Here is a 26,340-nt window from a genome sequence, read left to right as displayed (position 1 = left end):
CGCTTACAGCATCTTTAATAAAGCATTGTGGTCTTTGTCTCTCAGTTCTCCCAGCGATCCGAAGTTGGCCACACAGTCTCAGACCTTGGCATCTCGAGGTGGGAAGAAACCACCCTGGACTGCATCTGCTCTTGCTGTGGAAGCTAAAGAACTAACTCATGCTGTCAGAAGCCTTCTAGAGCTGGACTATAAGTATGCAGGTATGTTTTCTGCTTTAACATCTACCTGTCATGTAAAAAATGTATCTTACAGCACCAGCAATTTGAGCTGAACTGTGCTGGATGAGATGTTATCGTTCCTTATTAAAAGGTGGATGCATAATATTATCTGTTAACAAAACTCTATTACAATAAGAAACAGACTCTGGCACCAGCTTTGGGTTATGATCTCATTTTTAAAATGACTTTTTGACTTTGGTTTACCCTAAGAGCCACACTCAGTCTGCTTATTTAGCGATTGCATGAACCCCTGATCCCATTCAGCTTTGCAATTCTCAGGAAAATATGTAGCTTTCCTTCAAAGCAATGTTTGACCTTGCGCAAATGCATCTAATGACCTGTAGAGGTCAAAACATTGGCAGTCTTTCCATAATTCCATCTCATTATGAGTTTATTAAACCATTGATGTCATTATGAGTTAATAAACTCATTATGAGTTTATTAAACCATTGATGTCATTATGACCAAGATACTGCTTATTGTTCACATTTATTGAACCTAGTAAACATTTGTTATGGAACATATTTCTCCTTTCACAGCAGACAGCCTAGTGATCTACATTTAAGTACATTTAATTATCTGCTTGTTTGTTGATATATATAACCATATCTTAATCGTGAAATCTAAGCCATTTAGATGTATATCGTGAAAAAATAGGTCAATCCCATAAGAAAACAATACAAAGTATGTTTGCTGCTAATACAAACCTTGTAGATCTGGTTTACCTCACTGCTGAAAACGTTGCCTGGATACGAAGCTGCTGGAAAGCAATCGTCTTTGTTTTCTGTCGCAATAGTATATAATTTCAAAGCTACACAAAGATATACACTTTTAGAAATGTGTCATTGGTGGGGTAACATGTAAACTAAAATGCATTTTTTACATTTTTTTAAGTGGAATGCTTTTTTATACACAACAATGATTGTTCATGTCATCTTGATTTGACTGACAGCGTTTACTAAAAGAAAGAATACGATCTTGTTGGCCTAGTTAAATTGATCCAGCTTGTCAAAACATTACTGATAGCAGTCCATCCAAAGCGCAGTTCCTGAAAACAACAACAACAATAAGAAGCTGCCTTTTCTTTCTAAAGGTTTTTTCCTAATTAACACTGGGCGTCCAATTCAGCCTCATAAAACTGAGTCATGAAGTAGAATGTCAGGTATTAAAAAGAGACCTTATATAGTGAGATTTAATAATAATAATATAGTCGGATAGTAATATTAACTGAAGTATCCTGTTCTTTGTATCTCAAGAAAGCATGTTGATTGTATTCCTGCTTACGGAGCGGCATGATTTTCTTGCATGTTAAAGGAAACAGGCAGTTCACGGACTCGCTGCAACTCAGACAAAACAGCATCTCTGGCCTCCTCATTCACTGAATACATGGTCTAAACAATGAGGTTATTCAGTGATGGCCTTGTTTTTCATCCATTTTCTCTTTTTGTCAAATCGCTTTTGAATGAACATTATCTGCAGGGAATTTTTTTGTGAATTTGAATAGTGAAGTTGATTAAATTATACACCTGAGAGTCCCTTCAGGATTGAAAGCTCCAAATGTAATAAAAAAATAAATAAAAAAATTCATTGGTCAACCATCAGTCTGAATTTTAGGGTGTTTACACGACAACGATGATGTAGTACATGGAAACTATGGGAAAACTATGGAAGCTTGTTTTCGCCACAAAAAAAAAAGATAATTGCGACTTTTTATCTCACAATTGCGAGCTTACATCTCGCAATTCTGACTTTATTTCTCAGAATTGCGAGATATAAAGTCAGAATTACGTGAAATAAAGTCGCAATTGCGTGTTTTAAAGTCAGAATTGCGAGATATAAAGTCAGAATTGCGTGAAATAAAGTCACAATTGCGTGTTATAAAGTCAGAATTCTGACTTTTTTTCTCGCAATTGCGACTTTATATCACGCAATTCTGACTTTATATCTCAGAATTCTGACTTTATATCTCAGAATTCTGACTTTATATCACGCAATTAGGAGATATAAAGTCAGAATTGCATGATATAAAGTCGCAATTGCGTGTTATAAAGTCAGAATTGTGAGATATAAACTATACTAAGGTTAAAAAAAAAAAGTCCGTCTTTTTTTCCCCCTTAGAATTGGACTTTATATCTCACAATTCTGAGAAAAGATGTCAGAATTGCGAGATATAAACTCGCAATTATGTGTTATAAAGTCAGAATTGCGTGCTATAAAGTCAGAATTCTGAGATATAAAGTCAGAATTGCGTGATATAAAGTCACAATTGCCAGATATAAAGTCAGAATTGCATGATATAAAGTCGCAATTGCGAGAAAATAAGTCAGAATTCTGACTTTATAAGATGCAATTGCGACTTTATATCTCGCAATTCTGACTTTATATCTCGCAATTCTGAGAAATAAAGTCAGAATTGCGAGATGTAAACTCGCAATTGTGAAATAAAAAGTCACAATTATCTTTTAAAATGTTTTATTCAGTGGTGGAAACAAGCTTCCATAAAAAACAGACGACAACGTTGTCAAAACGATCCCCGTTCAAACGGATCTGCGAAAATTACTAAAAAGGCTGTATTGTGTGTGCCCGGCCAGTAGTTGGCGATGTCACTTTGTCAAGAAACATCTTGTTCCATGACTTGATTTCGTTTGTGGAACTCAAAGGAAAATATTTTGAAGAATGATTTTTTTTTTCACACAATGAAAGTAAATGGGGTCCAAAACAACACTGGATCCCACTGACTTTCATTGTATTAACAAAAAAAAAAAAAGAGAGAGAGAGAGAGAGACAATTTCAGAATATCTTCTTTTGTGTTCCACAAAAGAAAGTCATCCAGATTTGGAATGACACAAGGTTGAATAAATGATGACTGAATTTTCCTATATTTTCCTGTGAACTATCCCTTTAAAATCAGCATGAAACGGAAGATTTGATAGTCTTTTGTTCCCTATTGTGAGTGAAACTTTTTTCCCTTGTAAAATAAAAATCATCAGAGAAGTAATGAGATGTAGCTTATTTTCATTAAAAATCCGTGGGCACATAAATTATAAAATAATAATAATGATGTGCACGGATACATCATTTATAACAAATACTGCAATATTTCATAAAATAATAAGAATTGTCAATTTTGATTTTAAAGTCTGTCTATAAAATATGATTTGACAAATGGGACGATTTAACAACTGTTTGTTTCTATTATTTTTTGGTAACTTAAATTTCCAAGGTACCAAATGATGCACAAAAAACGGAGAGAGATGGACAGATGGATGGATTAAGGGAAGATAGAAGACTCCTGGGTTCAAAGGATCAGCTGAGGGAGGGAAGAAAGATCTAAAGTGATTGCTTAGGGGACTGAAAACGTGTTCCACACACCTGGCAGCATGTGACCTCTCAGCGAGTGATGCTCACGTTTTGTTTGAATGCTGCCCTACGGGGGGAGGACGAGGCAGGCTTTGAGTTGCACATGGAGGGTCACCCTCATCACACTGATTGAAAGCTAAAAGAGCAACCTCAGCCCAGCACAGAGACAAGCAGTGGTTTCCACGTGATGGATATTCTTTCAGCCTTGTGACAGGCTGCGTACCACTCTGTGTCTCATCAATAAGACAGAGGGGGGAGACATGCTTTGGAATAAGGATTTATGATAGAAAAATGGGCTAAAATAAGGTTGCACACTACCTTATTTCATAATTTAAAGGGATAGTTCACCCAAAAATGGAAATTGTCATCATTTACTCATTTGTTTCAAACCTGTATTATTCTATTTCTTCTGCAGAACACAAAAGAAGGCATATTGCAGAACGTTCAGCCATTTTTCAACATATATTATTTTGGTTTCCACAGAAGAAGAAAAAAGGTCGTACAGGTTTGGAATGGCACGAGGAGGAGTAAATGATGACAGAATTTTCGTACTGTCCCTTTAAGGGAGAATCAATTTTGGGAAAGCTTCTGCTGCTCATCCCAATCATATCTGATTTACTGAGGCGTAATTTGAGGCAGATGAAATTGCCTTTTCAGTATCATAGTGTTGATCTAGTGAAATCATTCACTCTTGGTTACTAGAGCAAGGCCTTTAGATAACAAAGAGTTGATTGAATTAAAGAGGCATGTGATGAGCTATACTCTATACTGTGTCCCAAGGGTTTGTGATCACTGTCAGAACACTCAATACAAAAAAACTAAATCTCACTAAGCTGTAGAATTTAAAGACTCAATTGAAATACAGATGAATGTTTTTTTCAGAAAACATCATTCTGTTTAAATTCTGGGAAATGACCATTGAAATGTCCCTTTTGTTCTCAAGGCTGATAAAGACAACAGCCAGCAATTAGGTAAGATAAACCAACGTTTAGGTCCGTTTCATTATGAAAGCCCAGTTTCACTTATGGTTTGTAAAGGTTATGTTAGAACCAAATGTTCTTATAAAATTATATACATTCTTCCTTCATGTTGAGGGAAAACGTTAAAAAATGATATGATCAATAAATATCAACAACAAATGTTTTTAAATTGCTTTAACTCATCAAAATAAGTTGAGCAACTTTTTTTAGTTATACAAGATTTTTTAAGTCAGTTTATTGTAAATTAAGTTGAAATGACTTAAACATCCAAGTTGATTGTACTTTAAGGCAGCAAATTTTTTATAAAGGTGTAGAACAACGTTCTTGGAACGATTATTTTTACTTGATGAACATTTTCATAACGTTGAGAGAAAACGTTCTTAGAACAACATTCTCAGAAAGTCTTTGTGATGTTATTAATATTTGCTGAATGTTTGTATAAAACTTTGTGAGAACAATTTTAATGAAACATCCTTACAGTGTTATTTGTCAAAGTCACATTTTTTATATAGCGCTTTTTTTACAATACACGTTTCAAAGCTTTACAGAAAATCATAATTTTTTTTAAACATATTTTTATTGAAAAACATGAAGCATAATAAGGACATTTCCAAAAAACAAAACATTATATATATATTTTAACTATCTTCCCACCCACACCCACCCTCAGCATCCAAAAAATCAGTTACACAGGTATAGAAAATCATAATTTTATAATGTTTATAATATCTTCATGCCATATAGTCGCATTTAGCATATTCCCAGAGGAAGCGTTCTCAGAACTTTGGCTAACATTCTGGCAAGGTTCTCTCAAAGTTATGAACAAACTTTCTTTGAAATTAATAGAACATTTGTTCAGAGTTATCTGGTCTTTAAAAACATTCTCATAACGTTTTATACCACGTACATGCAACGTTATTTTTGCAATGTTTTAGTTGGACGTTCATCTAACACTTTTTAAACATTACTACTTGTTTGATCATTAAAGAGAATTGAAGAGAAGAGAACATGAAGTCACAAGACACATGCATAAGGAACAAACAATGAATGCAAGTAGTAGGCCTATATGAAATATACAGGCAATCAGTTATAATACACTGACTTCACTGAACCTATAATGCATTACATTAAGCAATCAGGACTTCAAGCTTCCCCTTCTGTAACAGCATTTCATCTGATTCTGAACTAAATTCTCTCATTTTCATACTAATACTCATTCCACACCATTTTTAAACCAAACATCCAGACAGCCGTTACACTCATGGTCTCTCTTCAGCCTGAAGCATCACAAAGCATTTAGTTTGAAACTCCATGAAACCGTTCATACAGTGTTTTCTTTTTCTATTGTGTGGTTTTGTTAGATTTGACTTGTGTTCTGTCTAGGTGTATGTTTGAGTTTGTGTTATTTTTTCCCTTGTTTAACTTGGTGTGTTTTTTTTTTTTTTATGTTTAGAAAATGTAAGCTTTGCTCGTCTTATCTGTTATTTTTGTAATTCAAATATTTAATACACTTAGAGACTTGGAAAAATGTAAACATACGTATAAAATTATAAAGGATGAAAAATGTTTGCTTTGTGTTTGAAATAACGTTTTGATATAAAAAAATATATATTTTTAGAAGGATAGAATGGAATGTTCTTGAAAAGTTAACATAAGTCAAGAAAAAACTTTATTACATTCAAAAACTGAATGTTTAAAACACTTTCAGAAATAAAGTTTTCGTAACTTAATGGAAATGTTAGCAAAACATACAAATGGAATAGAAAACAAGGCCGGAACGTCATAGACATTAAGGATCCCCCAATAATTAGAAATGGCCAGATTGTCTCTGTTTGTTTACTATGGTAACACTTTAGTTTAGGGTCCAATTTTCACTATTAACTAGTTGCTTATTAGCATGCATATTAGTAGAATATTGGCTGTTTATAAACACATATTAATGCCTTATTCTGCTTGGCCATATTCTAATCTACATCCTTTAATCCTTCCCAATACTTAAACTTAACAACTACTGTACTTTACTAACTTTTCATAAGCAGTAATTAGGAGTTTATTGAGGCAAAAGTCATGGTTAATTAGTTAATCTTGAAAACTGGAACCTAAACTAAAGTGAAATGTTAAATGACCAACAGCGATGACCAGTGATGCAAACTGCTTTTTTTGTCAAACTTTTGTTTTGGCTGAATAATTTCACAGTGTGATTCATGTAATTCATAACTCAATGTGGTGTGACAAAAAATTTTCTGTTTCGTGTTTCGACAGTCATACCGATAAGAGTGAATAGTGCATATTTTTAAATAAAAATATTATTCTCAAATAGTTCAAATTGATTATTTTATAGAAATTCTTATTCTTGTTCTTTTACAAATTTTTGTTGTTGTTGTTGTTGTTGTTGTTGTTGTTGTTGTTTGTTTGTTTGTTTGTTTTGTTTGTTTGTTTTGTTATTGCCTTAAATCCATTTAAATCCTTTAAGTCCCCCTGTGGTGAAAATCAAGTTTTTAATATTGTTTGTATGTCTATAGTGTTTTTAATATGCTTTAAGACAAACCATGTGCAAATTCATAAGTCAACACCATAGCTGAGTATTTTCTCCTTAGAGCTGCAGTGAACCAAAGACAGTCTCAAAAACGCGATTTGAAAGCGCTGGTGTTTCTCACATCACAAACTACCTTGTAACCAATGTGTTCTCATCAACGAGTGGATCTCTGTGAGTGAGTGGAGGCGGGGCTAATTAGCATATTCATAGAACCACGTATACTAAATGAGGCAAGGGTGTAAAGTTACATTCAAGCTATTTTAAGACATGAAGAATTTTTTTTCAGGGAATTTTTGTAATTTTGGTGATCAAAGATGAGTTTTAAGGGATAAAATTATTGACTACAGGGGGACTTTAATTATTTAATTCCTTTAAAATGACTATGTAAAAAGACATACGCCCCTCCCCAAAAATAAATAAATAAAATAAAATTGGTCCCACCCCCAATATTCAAGAAATGGCCAGTGACATAATATAAATGGAAAAATTGGTTGTAAGCCAAAATTCCTTATACATTTCCATTCATTTGTTAGTGGAAACGTTAGACAACTCAAATTCCCATGGGCACTATAGAATATGTAGCCAGGGATATTTGTTTGTAGAAATTTGAGACCGCTTAAATTAATCTTTGGCTTTTCCTGTCAAAATGTTGATTGTGTGTGAAATCTAGACAGTGGGATACTGTGTGTGTTCTTTTCATCATCATTTTTTTTCATAATAAGATCATGTTTCCAATGAGAAAGCCATTATAAAGTCATGTCAAGATATTGTGTATGTCAGCAGACTTACTGTCAATAGCACTTCCTGCATGTACAAAGAGAGTGTCAAGATTTTCAGAAATTCTGCCAAGGATTTGTTAACTTTTTTTTTGTTTTTTTTTTGTTTTTTTGGTGTTATGTACTAATGAGATTCTGACCCGTCTCATATTCAGCCTTCAATACAGTCTGCTTACATTTTTTTGACGGAGGTCCATTAATTAAAGCCTAGCACACATCCATCCGCTATCAGAAGTGTTTTCATTTCCAAAGCTGTGCATCAAAGATAAAAAGTGCATTTGGGGAAACATGTTTGTGTGCGAATGGAGTTTTTATACCAAAATTCATTGGAAGCTAATTTTATTTGTTCCCATTTGATTCTTATACTTTAATGAAAATAGCTTTTCGGAATATGCAGAAACTGTATGCTGGGACATTTAGCATATCCATATCTGACCCCATAGTTGCCAGGAAATTTTCACGGTCACTGGCCTTTCAAGATCAAGAGGATCAGCGAGAAATGTTGCAATGCCGTTTTTTTATTTTGGCTTCAGACTTCTCCAGTATCTTGTTTATTGTCCTCACATAGAGTAAATTAATCTTAATTGTTGTTGTTTTTTCGTTCACAGTTTTGCCGTATGGATGGGATGAGGCGTACACTGCAGATGGAGTGAAGTACTACATAAAGTAAGTCATGAGACCACTTCAATTATACAATTACACACTTGCATACATTCTGAAATTCATCTCCTTTGTTTCTGACCCCTTTCCCAAAAGTAACAGTACTCATGTTTTGAAGGGTACTTCATAAGAGATAAACAGTTTGATACATTCTCAATATAGCCTACACATTAAAAAGAACCACAACCAACAAATTTGATGCAAAATTGCAGATATTGCTGTTGTGCTTTGAAAGCAGCAGACTATGTATTGTTGAAACACATCTCCCCTTCCCATGAGTACTTTTATTTGCATACCTTTCAAAACAGACTATATTGCAGACATCCATCACTCTTTTGAGAGTCGCACGCAACACCACACCCATGAGTCCAGCATTCTCCATGACACCCACACAGCACAAGAGCATTCACCTCCATGCACAAAATGCCCTATGCATGTTTGTAGGTGTACTGAATGAACCATTCAAAAGTTTGGGGTCAGTAAGAAATTCATACTTTTATTCAGCGAGGATGCATTAAATTGATTGAAAGTGACAGTAAAGACTTTTACATTGTAAATTCTATTTCAAATGAATGCTGTTCTTTTGAACTTTCTATGCATCAAAGAATCCTTTAAAAAGTACACGAAAAAAATTACCAGTACGACTAATGTCAACATAATAAGGAATGTTTCCTTACTCTTTCCCCACCAGTGTTTTTTTATTTATTTTTTATTGCCACTTGATTGTGGGTAAGTTTCATAAAAATAAGCAACATTTGGAACAAAAAGCTGAGAAAATCGAATTTGCATACTCTCTTGACTAGGTGCTTATTTTAAACAAGTAATTATTTCACGACCGCTAAATGTACAGTAGTATGAGTGTTTGTAGTATGAATGTAGAAAGAATTCATTCATGAATGTAGTCCATTGTATGCACACTTTTATCGGAAGTCATCCGGGTACTTTTTGCCTACTCTTTTATGAGTACTGTGAATTCGGACGTACTTCTTTTGTCACATACTGTTTTTTGCCTACTAGCCTATATAGTAGGGACGTATGCGATTTCAGATGCAGCCGCTGTCTCATAAATGACGGAAAATTCCGTCCATGGCGGGGATAGAGTTAAGCACAAATCAGCATCTTATATTGATTTCTGAAGGATTGTGTGACACTAAAGACTTGAGTATATTCTACTGAAAATTCAGCTTTGCCAACAAAAGAATAAATTACATATTGAAATATTTTGAAATAGATTATTACGATTTTAAATTGAAACTCAATTGAACTAAATAAATGCAGCCTTGGTGAGCATAAGAGACTTCTTCTTAACAACCCCCAACATTTGAATAGCAGTGTCTCTCTTTTAATCAAGATGTCATTTATTAATCGGATGTTTATTTTTTCCTCCAGTCACGAAACTCAGACAACATCATGGACGCACCCTGTAATGAGATCTTTGGGTCTGTCAGAACCAAGAACGAATGACCAAATCCTGAACTCTCCAGAAGCCTAGACTGATTCTGCAGTCTGCAGGCTGAAAAACATAAAAGCATGCCCAGAGCATAAAACCAAGTGATATGTGCATTATAAAAAATGACAATCAGAAAAAAATCTCCACATGAATCTACGGGGCCCCACTCATGACATGCAGACAAAGAAATATGTATATCGTGGCAATAAATTAAGAATTGGTTCCATTATGTGTACATATGCTCCTTATAAATCTGACTTTCAACATTAGTTGATTTCTAACTGATTTTGAAATATGCAGCAAATACTCCAAAGCTCTTTGATGGTTTGAGAATTCACATTTCAGTTTGAGTTTTCCCTGTTTTTCTGACATTTTAGGAATTTCCCCTCATGTTATTCACTGACCTCTTTCTATTCTGCACCTTGACAAAAACAATGGACAGACCCAATCTGTTTTTCGAAAAAGTCAAACATAATTGCACTTGTTTGAAGTCAAAGGACGTGGCCTCTTCGGTGAAGCAGGAACTTTGGAAGAACACTGTGAGTTAATCAGGATGGACTGTTTCTGTGATGTTCATTCAGTTTGGCTTGTGTTTTCTGCTACTTTGATCCACTATTTGTGAAAGCATTTGTTCATTCAGTAGATTTGTTGAAACAGGAATTTGTTTTCTTGTTCAAACTTCCTTGAACCAGCTCTGCGACAGTTCTTCAGGAATCATTTGCACGGGTTCGCTATTATTGTTGTTCACATACAGATGCATTTTTAATTCTGCTGTTATCCTTAGTGGACTTTCTAGCCATTATACATATAACTGTGAAAGTGTCTTCTCTTGCATGTGCAATTAGTTCTGCGCTTCCATTAGAAATGTGAGTTTAACGTACCCTAAGCCTTATGTGTACAATTTCTTGGAAAATGACACAACATGGCACATTTGCTTTGTTGTCAATTCACTCTGCCTAACAGCATTAATTTAGCCTCAGAGATCTCTTTATGGTAGATCATGAAGAGTTATGTTTTTCCTTTAATGTGAATACTTTTGTGGTTGTATTAAAGATCGACTGATAAAAACCCATCCACATTTTTTGCCTTAGCAAAGAATATTTGCTAGATCTGTCTATTTCAGTTTGATGTACACTTCAAAAGTACTTTACACCCTAGGCAAGAAGTATTGATTTTTTTTCTTCCCTCCATGCCAAGGCAGGTACTTGTAAACAGTATAGATCAGGGATGGGCAACTTCGGTCCTGGAGGGCCACTGTCCTACAGAGTTTAGCTCCAACCCTAACTAAACACACCTGAACAAGCTAATCTAAGTCCTCAGGATTACTAGAAAATTACAGGCAGGTGATTTTTTTCAGGGTTGGAGCTAAACTCTGTAGGACAGTGGCCCTCCAGGACCGAAGTTGCCCATCCCTGGTATAGATGCTTCCAGGAAATGTTAAATCACATAAATGCTCTTGCATCTCATATAATAACAGTCCTCTAAGGAAAAAAAAGCCTAAACCTAACTATTACAGTAGCCTAAATACTGAACACTGAAGTAATAATAATATACTCTGTTAAAATTTGTTAAATAAAAAACCTGAGCAAAAAGTCTTTCAGCAAAGTTCTTTGATAGAACTTGCTGCAAATATCTTGTATTTAAATTATAATGCATGGTTGCACTCATTCTATAGTGCTGTCAAATCGATTAATCACGATTAATCGATTCTAAAATAAAAGTTTGTGTGTGTATATATATATATACATATATGTATATGTATATATATATAATGCACACACACATAATATATATATATTTATATATAAATTTAATAATACACACACACACACACACACATTATGCAGACCATATATGATTTTCTTTCTCAAGTGAAACTTATCTTTGTGCTTAAGATTTCAGGAATATTACAGGAACGTATTTCAGGAAGTAAAAGCCTAGACATAAGCGAGTTTTGGTGTGATGTGTCCCCCTTAAAAGATTTCAAAGATGACAGTAATGATAATGAATTAATCATTCCAGAGTATTATAGGTTTCTCTATAGGTCTGCTTGCCTCCTAAGTAGCTGCAATCTGTTTCCAATTTGTCAGACACATGTTACAACATGTGGTTTAGTTGTTCCAATTTAGAGGAGGAGCGGCCAGTCATGGCCTACTTTTCTGCAAAGCCACGTCACGTCTGATTGCTTTAGCAACCAGTTACCAAGGTAACAAAAAGAAGAAAGACAAGTTCTATAGGACCCTTATAGAAAAACCCATTTCCCTTTTACACTCAGTTTGCTGTATTTAGAAAATTACTTGTATTTACTGTCCATTTGTATACATCTTGTGACTTCACCTTCATTGGGTAACAATGTATATGGTTCAAATCTGAATTGTAAAGTTTGCCACTAGGCTACACATGAATGTAGGCTTTGAAAAGATAATATGCATGTCATTTGTTGGAAGACGGGAGGAGGTGTCTCCTGAAAATTGTATTAGCAGCACAGATTGCAGGGACAGTCGAGTGCATAAGTTTAAATCACAAGTGGGAGCTTTTCATTTTTCCCATTTTAAAAGTGTTAACGGCGTTTAGGCTTAGTTTATGTGATCGTGCTTGGAAACAGTATGTCACACTGGTCTGTTCAGTTGATGTATCATTCTAATAATGAGGATTATCATGTAGCCTATTATGGAATTATATGCTAAATGTATAATAATAGCCAACTTTTGAAAAAAAAAAACTGACTATATAAGTCTCCCTCCCTTACATATTGATTTTTGGTCTCCAAATGCTGACTGACTCACTACCTACCTTTTCAAAATAACTTGATATGCAATCATCCTCTCCAAATCTCTCAAAGGAAATGATGCTAGTAGTTTTGATAAGTAGCCTACAAGTTAATTCACAAAATAGTGGGGTAGGTTGTAACAACATCACTCTTTTTATTAAAAACTAATTGAGATAAGTATACAACTACTTATACTAGATCTGTTCAGGCTAAACTAACTACGCCCCTTTATTGGGCTGTAAGCTTTCGATTTTTCCACCGCTTGTAGGCAGCCTATGTGCATGTGATAGGAACTTCACTTTCAATGGCAGTTTCAAGCCTTCAGTCTTCAGATTCCTTTACGCTGGTAAATTAAAGTTAGCATATCTTCGATAAATATTTAGCTGAAATGAATATATTGCAGACTGCAGAGTCGATTTGCAGGTAGACTCCACTCGCAAGCGAGCAAAACGTCCCTTGTTGCCAGATCACTATAGAAACATAAGCAACTTAGCCATGAAACACGGTCTGAAAACTTTCGCTTGTGAAAAATAAAGGAATGATGACAAATTAGAAACATGAGTAAATACATATTATTTAGGCTAGTTAATTATTAAAATAGGCTATTATTTAAAGGGATAGATAGTCGTCGTCGTCGCCCCCCCCCCCCCCCCCAAACCCCAAATCCCAAATCCCAAATAACCACCTCATAAAGTATCCCATTACTATTCGGAGTGAGAAACGGCTGCAAACGATTCAAATGTGATGTGAATCGAACAATTTCAGACCGTTTGACTTATAAGGTTATTCATTGGTGAATCTGGCATCACTAGCTTTGAAACAGCTGATAAATATTGCTGAAATATTACCAAGGGAAAATTATTCTCAGATGGGAATATGGCCTCCATTGTCAGACAATGATTTATCAGAAATGTTTTACTGTGATTTTGCCAAGTAAGACATGTTCCTGGATCTTCATATTTTGGTGAGCCTGGAACAGATATCCCTGTCCGAAAATGTTGTCCTCATCCATACCCACAACTTATCCCTAAAATCCTAGGGAAATTATAGCTTAATTACACTGATGTAGAAGCAGCTAACCCTGGTTGTAAGCTTAAATTGACATAAACTGTATTAAAAATTCACATAAAAATGTACATAAAACATAAAATTCAGCCTGTGAAATCAAGTTCAGCGGCACACACAGTAGTTCACTAGGGCACCTGTTTCACTGAGGCTTGTGCCCCAATAAAAAGGGTGACACCTCTGCAACTTTGACCCTAAAACACTAAAGAACTCAATTTTTTTTTTTAAAACGAGCCTTGATTATCAAATTTACATGTATTTATTATCTATTTAGCAGACGTTTTATCATAAGATAAATTATTTAAAAAAATGATGACAAGAGGATATGGCAACACAGTCTCTAAACTGCCAGCTAGCAAGTGGAGCGAAAGGGTGTTTGACGTCACTCGCCTCACTCTTGACACATGGTGATGATCATCACATTTCTTACACACACACACACACATACACTCACGCACTTCAAGCCACCTATGCTGGTGCTGTAGAGCTGGTTCTTTCACTTGTCGTTCTCAGACGAATGAAAGCTTCTTTACCTGTTACACAGAGCCCTTAATTTCAGTTCAATTTTTCACCAATACTTTTCGCACGGATTAAGAGTGATTATGTCCAGACCTCTGCATTCAGCGTTCCTACCTCCGCAAACTCACGGCGTTTTGAAGGCGCTCCTGGAAAAACCTCTGAAACTACCTGGGCAAGATGAAGGTGATCGAAGCTTTCACTTTGTTACACTGTAGCATATGAAGAATAATCATTTTATTGACCTTACTGTTAGGAGCTGTCGTCCGATTCCTGCTGTGATATACAGAAATAGCTATTGGTTTTTGCTCTTTTGAAGATTTATTTAACTCTTTTTCTTGTGTTAACATAACTTACAGAGGCATCACATAGCTTGTTCTGAATAATACTTTTTAAAAATACATTATGGAACATTGAATGGCATTAAAGACAGTGCTTTAAAATCTAGGTTTAACTGTAGCCTAATTACTTTTTTTGAACAATGTGGTCACTTTATATAAAGGTGATGCAGTTACACGTTAATGCATGTATAGCCTACTTACTTTAGACATTAATTACACATAATTGCAAGTAACTAATCCTAAACAAAACCTTAACCCTAATTTTAACTCTATAGCAACTTGTAGTTATATTACTCAGTTAAAAACCAACAATTTGAATATTAACAATGAAGAAATGTGAGTTGAAACTCTGAAAACTTGTGAAACCAAGTAAAACGGGGGAAAAATTGCAATGTTAATGAGTAGATTTGTTTTTACTGTGCATTGCTGGTTGCAGCTAAGAACAGTCACTTAAAATTATAACTTCAAAAATCATTGAAAAAGCACTTACAAATCCTTACATTTTTATTTTAAAAAAGCTCTTTGAATTTGGATGTATCAAACATTGATGTGTTACTGTAACTAATGGCAATATCCTTACAGGCTATGGGAAGGAGAGAGAGAAGGTGAAAAAGCTAGAAGAAGAGAGAAACGCTCCACAGTCGGCTTTCTTGGGGCCAACGCTTTGGGATAAAACATTGTCTTATGATGGAGACAGCTTTCAGTTGGAGTATATGGACCTTGAGGAGTTCCTCTCTGAAAATGGCATCCCCTCCAGTCCCGCACAGCATGACCAGAGCCTCCACCAGCAGCATCAGCAGGCTTCAATGCCACAGACCCCCATCTCAGTCATGGACCTCAGCAGCCGGGCCATCGCCTCCATCCACACGGGCATGGTTCCTCAGAACTGCCTCCACAGCCCGGGCAGGACAGGTACTGTGTTTCTGTGTCCCACTGGGTCACTTTAGATCCACTCTATAGATTAAAAACAACCCTTTTAAATGATGTTAAGCTGGGTCAGATGTCAATATATAGTGTGTGGGTGCAAATGGGAAGCACATGCAGTTTAGTGTGTCAGCCTTTCCTCCGTATTGCTCTGTTTCTATTCTTACCCATATTATTCTGAATTTCTGTTCTACTTTAATATTCAAAGAATAAGGTTACTTATAAGCTTATAATTATATGATAATATACAGATGATAAGATCATAGTATCCACCGTGGTGACAGGCAAGACTGTGTGAAGTTGTATTTTGGAAAAGAAAGCCCAATGAAAAAAATGAGAGGAAGAGAAAATTAGGATTTTTGAGCAGTTGTTTTTATATGTGGGCAAGTTGTCAAATGTAAAAACTTTCCCACCAATTGCAAGCTTTTGAGTTCATATGTGAATGGAAATCTCTGACTAGCCTATAATGTCATTTTCCACTGACTAGAATTTGCAAACCGGTGACTCTTTTAGTCTGAGCATTTGGTGTGGAACATTTAAACGTAGTTTTAATAAAAACTTTATGTAAACTGTATGTCGTTTTGGAATTGTGGATTTAGTATCAGGTAAATCACTGATCTCTTGTTCAGTTCGGTCTTTAAAATCCATTTAAAAATTAATTTGATCAATTTATTGAATACCAAATTGATTAGAAATTCGATTGTTTGACTAATTTGAATGTTAACTGAAGAAATTTGTGTTGAAACTCTGAAAACTTCTAAAAGTAAGTAAACTGACCACTGACTAAAGTTTGCTGACGGATGAATAGTTTCCTAGTCTGAGCATTTGCTGCGTGACATCCAATCATAGTTTTGTGGAAAACCTTATGACAACTAAAATTATTATTTAAAAAATCTGCTAAAATGGACATCGGATGAAAATATGAAATGCTTTCCAGAAAAAGTTTTATCCTGGCAAAAAAGATTGTACTGCCAGCTTTTGATTTGTACTTTATTTATGAATGTCTGGTGCGCCACCTAGTGGACTGAAATGCTTGTGACAGCCTTTTCACCATTAGTTACAATACATTACCACAAAATTACTACAATAAATCTTTTTTCTTCTCTCTCTTACAGTTTTGCCTCCATCACGTAACACGCCAAGTCCTATAGACCCGGAGGCCCTTCAGATACCAGTGAACTACGAGCCCGATCCGGCAGACCTCGCTCTGTCCAGCGTCCCGGGCCAGGAGGTTTTCGACCCACGGAAATGCAAGTTTTCGGAAGAGGAGCTAAAACCTCAACCTATGATCAAGAAAGCACGCAAAATCTTCATTTCTGATGATATGAAGGTAACTTGGGTCAAGTTATTCAGCCCCCAAAAGTGTATGTTTGGTCACTCTTTTCACCCATTGACCAGCTGGGCAACAGGCTCTTGCTAAGAAGCTTATCTCTGTTCATTCATCCTTCTGCGGCCTGGCCCACGTGATCCTCCCTTTTTTTTTCTGGGATCGCTCCAGTTCTGTCGCATTTGGGATTAAAGGATTTGCCTTTTTTAATTTGTTCAAATAAAAGTGGATCCCTCCCCAGCTTTGCAGAGTAGTAAATTGCTCAAAGCTGATTGCACGGCAGCAAATGCGTGAGAAAACTTGCTGTCACAATGACGGACGGTTTTCTCTCGTGCTCGCTCTGTTAAACATAAATAAGTATGCTTTGTAATAATTATCTGTTTATATCAATTTGAATTTACAGTTACTATTAGCCCTGTAAGCCTGACATATGCAGTAATAGTCAAAAATATATTTTTTGTTAAATGGAACTATTTATTGAACCTTTAGACAAAAAAACTTGAAAAGTTTGAATGAGGCTTTTGCTGAGTATCATATTTGATACATCAGGCTTTTATGGCTTATGTAATATGATATAGCAGAATATTTGAGTTGGGAAAAAAATTCACTGGCCAAAATTCAGCAAAAATATGCAATTTGGCGCAGTTGCTGATATGGCCAAAAAGTAAGATGAATTTCTGAGAGCTTGTAATGCAAATCAATTAGATTTTATACCAGTATAGCAGACTACTTACATAAAATGTATATAAATATCAGCCGTCACTCTATATTTCCCAATAATATGTCTTAGTAAGATGATATTTAAATACTTGACCAAAGCTTTATAGTTTTTTTTGTTGGAGCGAAACATAATGCAATACAGTGATTGAGAGATAATAAACATAATAAATAATAAACGTTTCATATTTAATACTCCCATTTCTACATGATGTATGGATAATCAAGTAAACCCAAACCTACAGATATTCGTTTACTTTATAAAAAAAAAAAGTAAATATTTCACAGCAAAAACACTGGTGAAATTGTGATCATGTTTATATCTTAGAGGCCTTAGAAATTTGCATGTCAGTTATACAATAGGCTTTGTCGGGTTAACATGTAACCATTAAAAAGCTCGAAATAATCTTGACATAGTGTAACTAGGCGCTCTTGTCTCTTCCCCACCCTTTTTTTCTGCATAATTTGAGCAGGACGACAAATACTGGGCACGGCGCAGAAAGAACAACGTGGCCGCCAAGAGGTCACGGGACGCTCGGCGCCTAAAAGAAAATCAGATTGCCATCCGGGCTGGTTTCCTGGAGAAAGAGAACGCTGCTCTCCGACAGGAAGTCGCCGACATACGGAAAGAGCTCGGGCGGTGCAAAAACATCTTAACCAAGTATGAAGCTCGGCATGGCACCCTGTGAGACTCCGCGGCTCCTGAAGTTCCCTTCCAATTCGAAGGACAATATTCATGGATAAGGTCCGCTGGGCCTGTTTTCCAGCCAGCCCTCACCTCAAGTCTGTTCTCGGCACCTTAGAAGGCCGAAACGTTTCATTGTGTGGTTATTTTATACATCTTGTAGAGATCTCTCATTCTCTTTCTCTATGTGTCATCGCAAACAAAGCCATCATTGTTTGCCAGCCGTGTTACTCATTATTTTAGTGTGTTGTAGCATTTGTCCACAGACATTAGTCATGATTTAGCAGTCAAATCTGCTCCTACGGACTCGCATGTATGCTGTGTATGAGAGAGGAGGTACATGTGCAAAGCTGCTTTAGGCATTTTGTGTCCATAAAGACATTATTCTCACAGACAGAACAGAATGTAGCAAGATTTGAGAGTTTGAAACAAATTCATAATTATTAAATATATGTATAGCCTATCCTTAGTACAAAACAGACAATCAAGTTGCTTACTGTAGGCTACATCCAAAGCGTAATGAAATAAGGATGCCCGCTTCTGGAAATCTGTGCCACATAGAGTGTGATTAAAATTGGCTGTTATTTTTTTATGAACCAGTAGGTGTTTGTTCAGTGAATGTGGTAAATGGACTTCAAGTTCAGTGAATGTGAAAGATAAACTGGTATGTCTGGGTTGATAATGGACCCTTTTCACGGACCGTGACGAAGCGTTTCCGCAGTTATCAACACTGCAAATCTAGTAACGTTTAATAGTTTCTTTTAATACACACTTATAACACTATACTATACTATATAGCGATGGTATAGTATAGTATATACTATACTAGATAGTGATGGTAAATTTGACATCTTTCTCTCTTCTGACTGCTGCAATCAATCTCTTTTTGGAAAGTCGAGGAAACGCTATCGAGGATTTTTTTCTTTTCTTTTGCTATATTAGAGCAAATGCAAATACAGTAAGTTTTACCCAACTTCCGCTTCTGAGAACCCCGGAAGTGTGAAAAGGGTTCTTTCAGTTAAAAAGTCCACACTATGTTAATTAGCTTTTTTAAATCCAAAAGTGCGGGAAGGGAAGCCAATTTTGTTTAGGTGGAACTGCTGCTGTCATTTCATCAGATTCGGCACAGAGCGTCATATTCTGCATGCTTTGAGTTTAAACTGGGATGAAAGGAAAGCTCACTGAACAAGGTCTCAATTGCTTTATTGCTAACACAAAGAGGCAACCTTATAGGCCTATATAAAGTGTATTGAAACAGATATCTTGCCTTTTGTTCGGGAGTTGTGAAATGAATGTAGATGTACGGTGTTATTTTACGTCTATTGCTCTTTACTACAGACCAAATGATATGAAATACAATAATATTGTCATATTCAATGTTTTTACAAAGTTATTCTTGTTTTTGCACAGTATTTTCATATGAATTGATTTTTATGTAATTTGATGTATACTGTATATTTATATGTGCATCAAACTATATGAAAAAGTTCAAAATTCTACAGGTAACTGTATATGGGCATTAATATAAAACATTTAGAACTATGAACTTTACATGCGATCAGTTTATTTACCTTCTTATACATGCATTTTACTATTAAGTGCATCAATATCGAAACTTTTTTCATGTTTCTTTTGTTGTTAAATTATATTGTTAATACTTCTCATGTATTGGTTGTGATGTACAACCATGGAATATGATATTAATGTATGTTTGCCAAACTTGGTAAAATAATTTTATTCTTGGCCTCATAGAATGTTGTTAATTGTGTATTTCAACAAACAAAATGTCTTTTATATTAAATATATTAAATTACAGCATGTTTAATTTTAACAGTCTTTCTTCAGATGATTATTTGACTCCAATATTTTAAATATGTTGTCTGTTGTGGTCCTTTTTGGTTCCTTTTTCCTGTTAATGAAAATAAAAAGCTTTTGAAAAGCTGATATTTGATGATGTTGCGTTTAATGAGTGAAATATAAATAGGTTATACTATAAATATTTAAAGTCTTTCTTTAAAGATTTGCATTAGGCGTCAAATAATTGCAAAAAATACTGTGGTATGCTAAAGGATCGAAATATTATAGTTGTTATTCTCAATCGTACCACTAGAGCGCAATGCCTATCCAAAAAGGCATGTTTGTCTCGAGTCTAAACAGATGTTGTCTATGCTCCGTCATAATTCGTATTCCTCTTTTATACACATCATCATCACTGTCGTCATCACTGTCATCACCAACAACAGATGTATCAGTATTGTTGATATATATTTGAAAATTATGTAAATTAATTTTAAAATAGAATCTAATTAAAAATTACAAAAATATACTAAATGTATATATATAAACATTTTACATTTTTTATTTACGTTTGTTATTAACACACACACACACACACACACACATATATATATAACATTTTATACATTTATTTAAACATTTCAATATTATTATTATAGAATTATGCTTATACTTAAATATATATTTAACAATTTGAATATTTAAATATTTACATTATATATATATATATATATATATATATATATATATATATATATATATATATATATAATTATGATAATATACACTGTATATGAGATTTAATAGTAAAACACAAAGTAGGCCATACAGAAATATAGACAATAATTCCTTTCCAGAAAATATGCAGCTAAGCAGTACATCCCTTTGACATGCACGCAATAAGTCAAGCTCTCTCTCTCTAAACCTTTTGCATGTTGTAAAATGACCTTCCTGTCAACAGCACGATGGTCACTACACATTCCTGCAATGACATGTGTTCAGATCTGATCAGTACGTGCTGCTTCTGGGTGTGGCCTAAACGAGACACACAGATGACTTCCTCTGGGATTATGTGGCATTTATCAAATAGACTAGGAGTTATATAAAGCCATTTGTAAATGCAGAGGGAGCAGATTGGGATCTAACATTAATCCCAGCCTGCATTCAGCCTGGCTGCAATCCATCTGAAAGGAAGGGCAGGCAACAGGAATTACAAGCCTTGCACTGTCCTCCACCACTGTCCCTTGCTTGTCCTCTCCAACTCATGGCCAACACAGGATAACTGACCCTGATCGACTGAGGGCCAGTGTTCAGTTTTAGCCATATGTGATTGATATATAGACCTGCTTTCTCTGTAAATTCCAATTCAGTTAGGAATTATTACAATTATTCAAGATTTGCTCAGTTGTTTTTTATCACAGCTCTTACCACGCCGATACATGAAACAAAAACATGCACAAGTAAAAAATAAAATAATAATTTGCTTTATTCACCAATAGAGAATACATGAGTTTTATGTATGTTATATTAGTGAAAATAGGAATGAATCACTTTTACCACTTAAACAATTTGGTAAAACAAAAATCAATATATTTTTTAAATGAACACAAAAAGATTATATATTAATTTTTTACTTTTTCCCCCTGAAAATAACATTAACATTGTTAACATTACTTAACTAGTTTACAAGAACAAACAATGAACAATACTTTTACAGCATTTATTAATCTTGGTTAATGTTAAGATAACATTTACTAATATATTTTTAAGATCAAAAGTTCATATCTAACATTAGTTTATGCACTGTCAACTAACATGAACATTAAAAGATAGCATTTTTATTAACTTACATTAACAAAGGTTAATAAATGCTTGTAAAAAATATATTGCTCATTGTTTGTTCATGATAGCATTATTATTATAATACTTTTATTATTATTATTATTATTATACTTCATGAATATATTGCATTTTAGATGATGTAGATCAACTGCTCAGCAGCATTTGATTCCTGGGGAATACAGTAAATGGCAAAATTAATATACTGAATGCAAAATAAGTTGCTTTGAAAAAAGAAATGCAATGCATAGATTATGATTTACGCCTGATGATATGCATTCAGCCAAGTGGATTCATCAGCGTGGAATCAATTTGTTTTTACTGTGAAACAATTATTGTAAATGTATCCTTTATAATATACCTATAAGTTTACAAACACACACATACACACACACACACACATTCAAACTTCACAACAGACACATTCGAAATCTATGAGTTAGTGTTGTATACTACATGGGCAACATTTATGCTTTTAACAAAGCTGCATAATCACGTCATTTTTTACGGCAGACAACATTGTGACTGTACACGTGTCCAGACATTAGCTCTGTTTAGGCACGCACATGTGTCTTCTGCCGGCCTCCATCCAGTGTCCAGAGGATAAAATAACTCCATTTCCATGATGAAATTGTCCACAATAAACTAATGAATGCGGATGGATGCTCTGAAACAGAGAAGAGAAGCCATTAAAGACAGTGTTTTATTGACTTGTTTGATTAACTTGTTATTTCACATATAGTTTGTTCTTTGCAGTGTATTTTACAGTAACTAGTTCTAGACAAAGATATCAGTTAGAAATGAGGAAATCAACAGGTTATGAGCAGGAAAATTCATATTATGTCACTGTGATGTCAGCAGCAATGCACATGAACAGCCCAGATTGACCTTACCAATGACAAAAACTGTCATTTTAAATGTAACTTTAATTGAAAAATGTTAATGGTTTGTTAGGTTGTCTTTAATGGGTTAATCATAAAACTATTATCTGAGAAATAAAAACTAGAACTGGTCCTTATTCAAATTCAGCAACCTTTTTTGATTAGGCTACCATTCAAATTAGATCATAGACGATTAGGCTAATTACTATAATCGAATATCAATTCTAGACGTGTCATCAACTTAGAGCAATGACAATATCGCAGACATGATACACCTGTAGATGTCCTGTAGTTTATTAGTCTGTCAAAATCATATTCTCTGGCTATTGGCTATATAAAATGATGGCTGCTGCTTTTATATAGTTCAAATCAACAAAAGATTATTTGAAGCATCTATCTATCTATCTATCTATCTATCTATCTATCTATCTATCTATCTATCTATCTATCTATCTATCTATCTATATATCTATCTATCTATCTATCTATCTATCTATCTATCTATCTATCTATCTATCTATCTATCTATCTATCTATCTATCCATCCATCCATCCATCCATCCATCCATCCATCCATCCATCCATATGGTTTAGTGCGTGTAAGTAGTCCTGCTCTTAGTATTAAATCAAAATCACAACATAAGCTAAAGTTGTGATGTAAAATGACCATAACAATAATAATGTTATGTTTTATTGTAACATTATTACAATAATGATTGTAACCCCTTCCCCCCTTCACATTTCACCATTCAATTAAATTGTACACAATATCATATTTACATAACCATCTTATCTGGATAAAGTAAAGACCACAGTGCGTAAAACACTGCCGTCACTACGACCATTTTGGTTTGTATGTTTACTCGGATGATGATGCAATAGCACAGACACTTGATGTTGCTAAAGTTAATCCCAGTGCAACCAGATGCCTTCTTCCTGTTAATGGTTATTAATTCCGAAACAATTCATCTAATCATGCACTTTGACAATCCTGGAAAAGGAATATGTCTGTAAATATTGTTTGCATACTGAATAATGTATAGACTGAATAATGTCAGTATGTAAAACATGTCTTGATTTTAGTATCCTTATTAAAGAAACAAACAAATTCATATTATAAATCATATGCAGAAATAGTATAAATGACATGACCTTGGACAAAAATTGAAATGTGCATTAAATGGGTCATGTATTCAGGTCAGTGAGAAGGAATAGTTTCTTACCCGTTTCAGTTCAAATTAGGTTTAAATTCAGCATTCATTAACTTCTAGAGGTTTGAATGTGCGAGAAATTCACTCTGGATGCTCTGGTCAGACCAGCGTGCTCCTCTTCTCACGCATGATGTCAGGGGTCAGATGTGCGAAGTTAGAGGAAGCTGTGTTGTTCTGCTCATTATAACGCGATGAGGCCGGGGAGTTCTGCATCACCACGAGCCGGATGGGAGACTGTTGCTGTGGGGCGGGGGGCTCGGAGACGTACTCCTTGGTAGGGTCTTTCCCCCGGCAGTCGTACAGGATGCAAGAGATGAGAAAGACCAGAAGCAAGATCACGTAGCTGGCGATGAGGATGATGAGGTTTAGAGTGACTGGATCAATCTCCAGGTAAAACTCCATGAAACCCATGGCGACGCTGCATCCCTGACTCCGCGCTCTGAGGGAAACGTGGGCACCATGGACTCGGGCTCTTCGGGCTAAGCGCGCGGTAGCAGGGATACCCCCGACGAGCACCAGCAGGGCCCTGTGCCGAGATCAGAGTGGAGATGTCGCTCTGCCGTTCCGAGACTTTAATCCCTCCCCTTCTATTCCACCAACCTTAAATTCCTGCAGCCAATGATTAAAAGCTGCTCACTTTAATAGCTTAAGCTGCCATTTTAATTTTGCCAACTGCACATTGCAAGATGGATTTGGACAAATTATGTAGAAGCGGTGAAAGGGTGGAGTAGAATTTTTAGCATGTCCCACCTCGTGTCCTTTCGCCAGAAGCACGTCAATGTGGGATTTCACTGAGTATTGTGTAATGAACGACTTTTAGTTATGTCATTATAATGGACCGTGACATAACACTCAAGCCAAAAAGCAGATTTAATGTGTGTGGAGGTATTTTCGGAAAATGGAATATGCATCTCCCCCCACACACACTTTGCATTTATTTTTCTGGATTTTTTGTTTTGTTTAATCAAGATATTTTTTACATAATAATAATTTGTAATGATTTTTATTTTGTATTTAAAGCATAATAAGAATTTGAGACAGTGTTAATTAAAAGTGGCTACTTTATGCTATGTCTTTATAAATGGACATGACATAATACCGAAGCCAAAAAGCATACTAATGTTGTTTTTGAAGGTAATTTGGGAAAATATAACTTAAGTATATTTAATAACTTAATTAAGTATAAATATATATTTTTTTTGCATTTGGCATTCATCATTTTTGTGGATTTTTCATTATTTGTGTCATTCCGTAGAGTTTCATTAAAAAAACACAATAATGTAATGACATAATTATTTAATGTAAGCACTTTGAGTTTTTGGGAGAGACTTGGCTAAAGGAGTCTAAGAAACAGCTATGTTTTATGTCATCATAAATGGACTGTGATGTAAAACAGATGCCAAAAAGCAGATTTAATAATGCTTTTGGAGGTATTTTAAATTTTGTGGAATTTTGCACTCATAATTTTTCTAGTTTTATGGGTTTTTAATTTTATTTAATTATAATAAAACACTTTTGTATTAATAATTATATATGATGATTAATTAAATAAAACATAAAGCACTTTGAAGGTTTTTGGGAGAGTAGCTACCAGTTATGTCATGTCATTATTAATGGATGGTGACATAACACTGGAGCAAAAAAGCAGATTTAAGGTTATGTGTGGAGGTATTTTGGGAAAATGTAACATTTAGCATATGTCATAATTGTTAAGGTTTTATATATATATATGGTGTTGGGGTAATGCATGACAATTAATGTGAGTTATGTAATCAGATTACTTTTTTCAAGTAACTAGTAAAGTAATGCACTACTTTTAAATTTACAAAAAATATCAAAGTAACTTGTCTCCATGTTGAGAGGAATCAGAGGTACAGATGCATTGTGTGTGCGGTGCTCTGAGTAAACATGATGGTTATTGTAGTTATAGACTAAATGTGAGCATTTACTTATCTCACTTGCACAAAAACTGATTCAGTATTATTCCTCAAAATGAATAAAAACAATCAAATGCAAACTCAGAAAACCACACAAACCTGCAATAATTAAATTTTAAATAGCACACTTTATGCATTTAATCTCTATTAACCAATGTCTTTGCTGCTGACCTTCGATTATTCAATTCAACCATAGCCTAATAATAAGCAAAAATTACACTGAATAAACATCACATTTGTGTTTAATTTTTGTTAATTTTTTAAAGGGGTCCTATCAGTGGCGTAACTTTGTTTTAAAAAGTGGGTGGGACGGGTTTTAAAAAAAAAAACGGGGGGGGGGGATTTATGAA

At 34.8% G+C, this 26,340-nt stretch overlaps 3 protein-coding genes across 4 annotated transcripts in view; 2 read left to right on the top strand and 1 right to left on the bottom strand.

Moving 5' to 3' along the window:
• Window positions 1-11,061, top strand: part of stxbp4 (syntaxin binding protein 4) — a 35,884-nt gene extending 24,823 nt beyond the window's left edge. The window contains exons 21-23 of the mRNA XM_081392287.1: window positions 46-200; window positions 8,479-8,536; window positions 9,920-11,061. Of these exons, the coding sequence (XP_081248413.1) occupies window positions 46-200; window positions 8,479-8,536; window positions 9,920-10,022 (316 nt within the window). The 3' untranslated portion in view covers window positions 10,023-11,061. The remainder of the gene's footprint in view (window positions 1-45; window positions 201-8,478; window positions 8,537-9,919) is intronic.
• A 3,081-nt stretch (window positions 11,062-14,142) lies between these two features.
• Window positions 14,143-20,267, top strand: hlfb (HLF transcription factor, PAR bZIP family member b). Of its 2 annotated transcripts, none has more exons than XM_081392262.1 (4): window positions 14,143-14,517; window positions 15,255-15,584; window positions 16,712-16,926; window positions 18,111-20,154. In XM_081392262.1, exons 1-4 carry the CDS (start codon window positions 14,418-14,420, stop codon window positions 18,327-18,329), a joined length of 864 nt encoding a protein of 287 aa, XP_081248388.1. In that variant the 5' UTR covers window positions 14,143-14,417; the 3' UTR covers window positions 18,330-20,154. The 2 variants fall into 2 exon arrangements, with proteins under 2 accessions (XP_081248388.1, XP_081248389.1); XM_081392263.1 differs by having other exon boundaries at window positions 14,215-14,517; window positions 18,114-20,267.
• A 1,827-nt stretch (window positions 20,268-22,094) lies between these two features.
• Window positions 22,095-24,574, bottom strand: smim36 (small integral membrane protein 36). Its single transcript, XM_081392540.1, has 2 exons — window positions 24,066-24,574; window positions 22,095-22,628 (listed from the first exon to the last, which is right to left on the bottom strand). Exon 1 carries the CDS (start codon window positions 24,462-24,464, stop codon window positions 24,153-24,155), a length of 312 nt encoding a protein of 103 aa, XP_081248666.1. The 5' UTR covers window positions 24,465-24,574; the 3' UTR covers window positions 22,095-22,628; window positions 24,066-24,152.
• Between the last annotated feature and the right edge of the window lie 1,766 nt (window positions 24,575-26,340).

Source organism: Scardinius erythrophthalmus (genome assembly GCF_964197995.2).
Source record: "Scardinius erythrophthalmus genome assembly, chromosome: 18".
In the NCBI taxonomy this organism is placed as follows: domain Eukaryota; kingdom Metazoa; phylum Chordata; class Actinopteri; order Cypriniformes; family Leuciscidae; genus Scardinius; species Scardinius erythrophthalmus.
The sequence above is the reverse complement of the archived record's forward strand: the minus strand, read 5'-3'. Positions and strand labels throughout refer to the sequence as shown.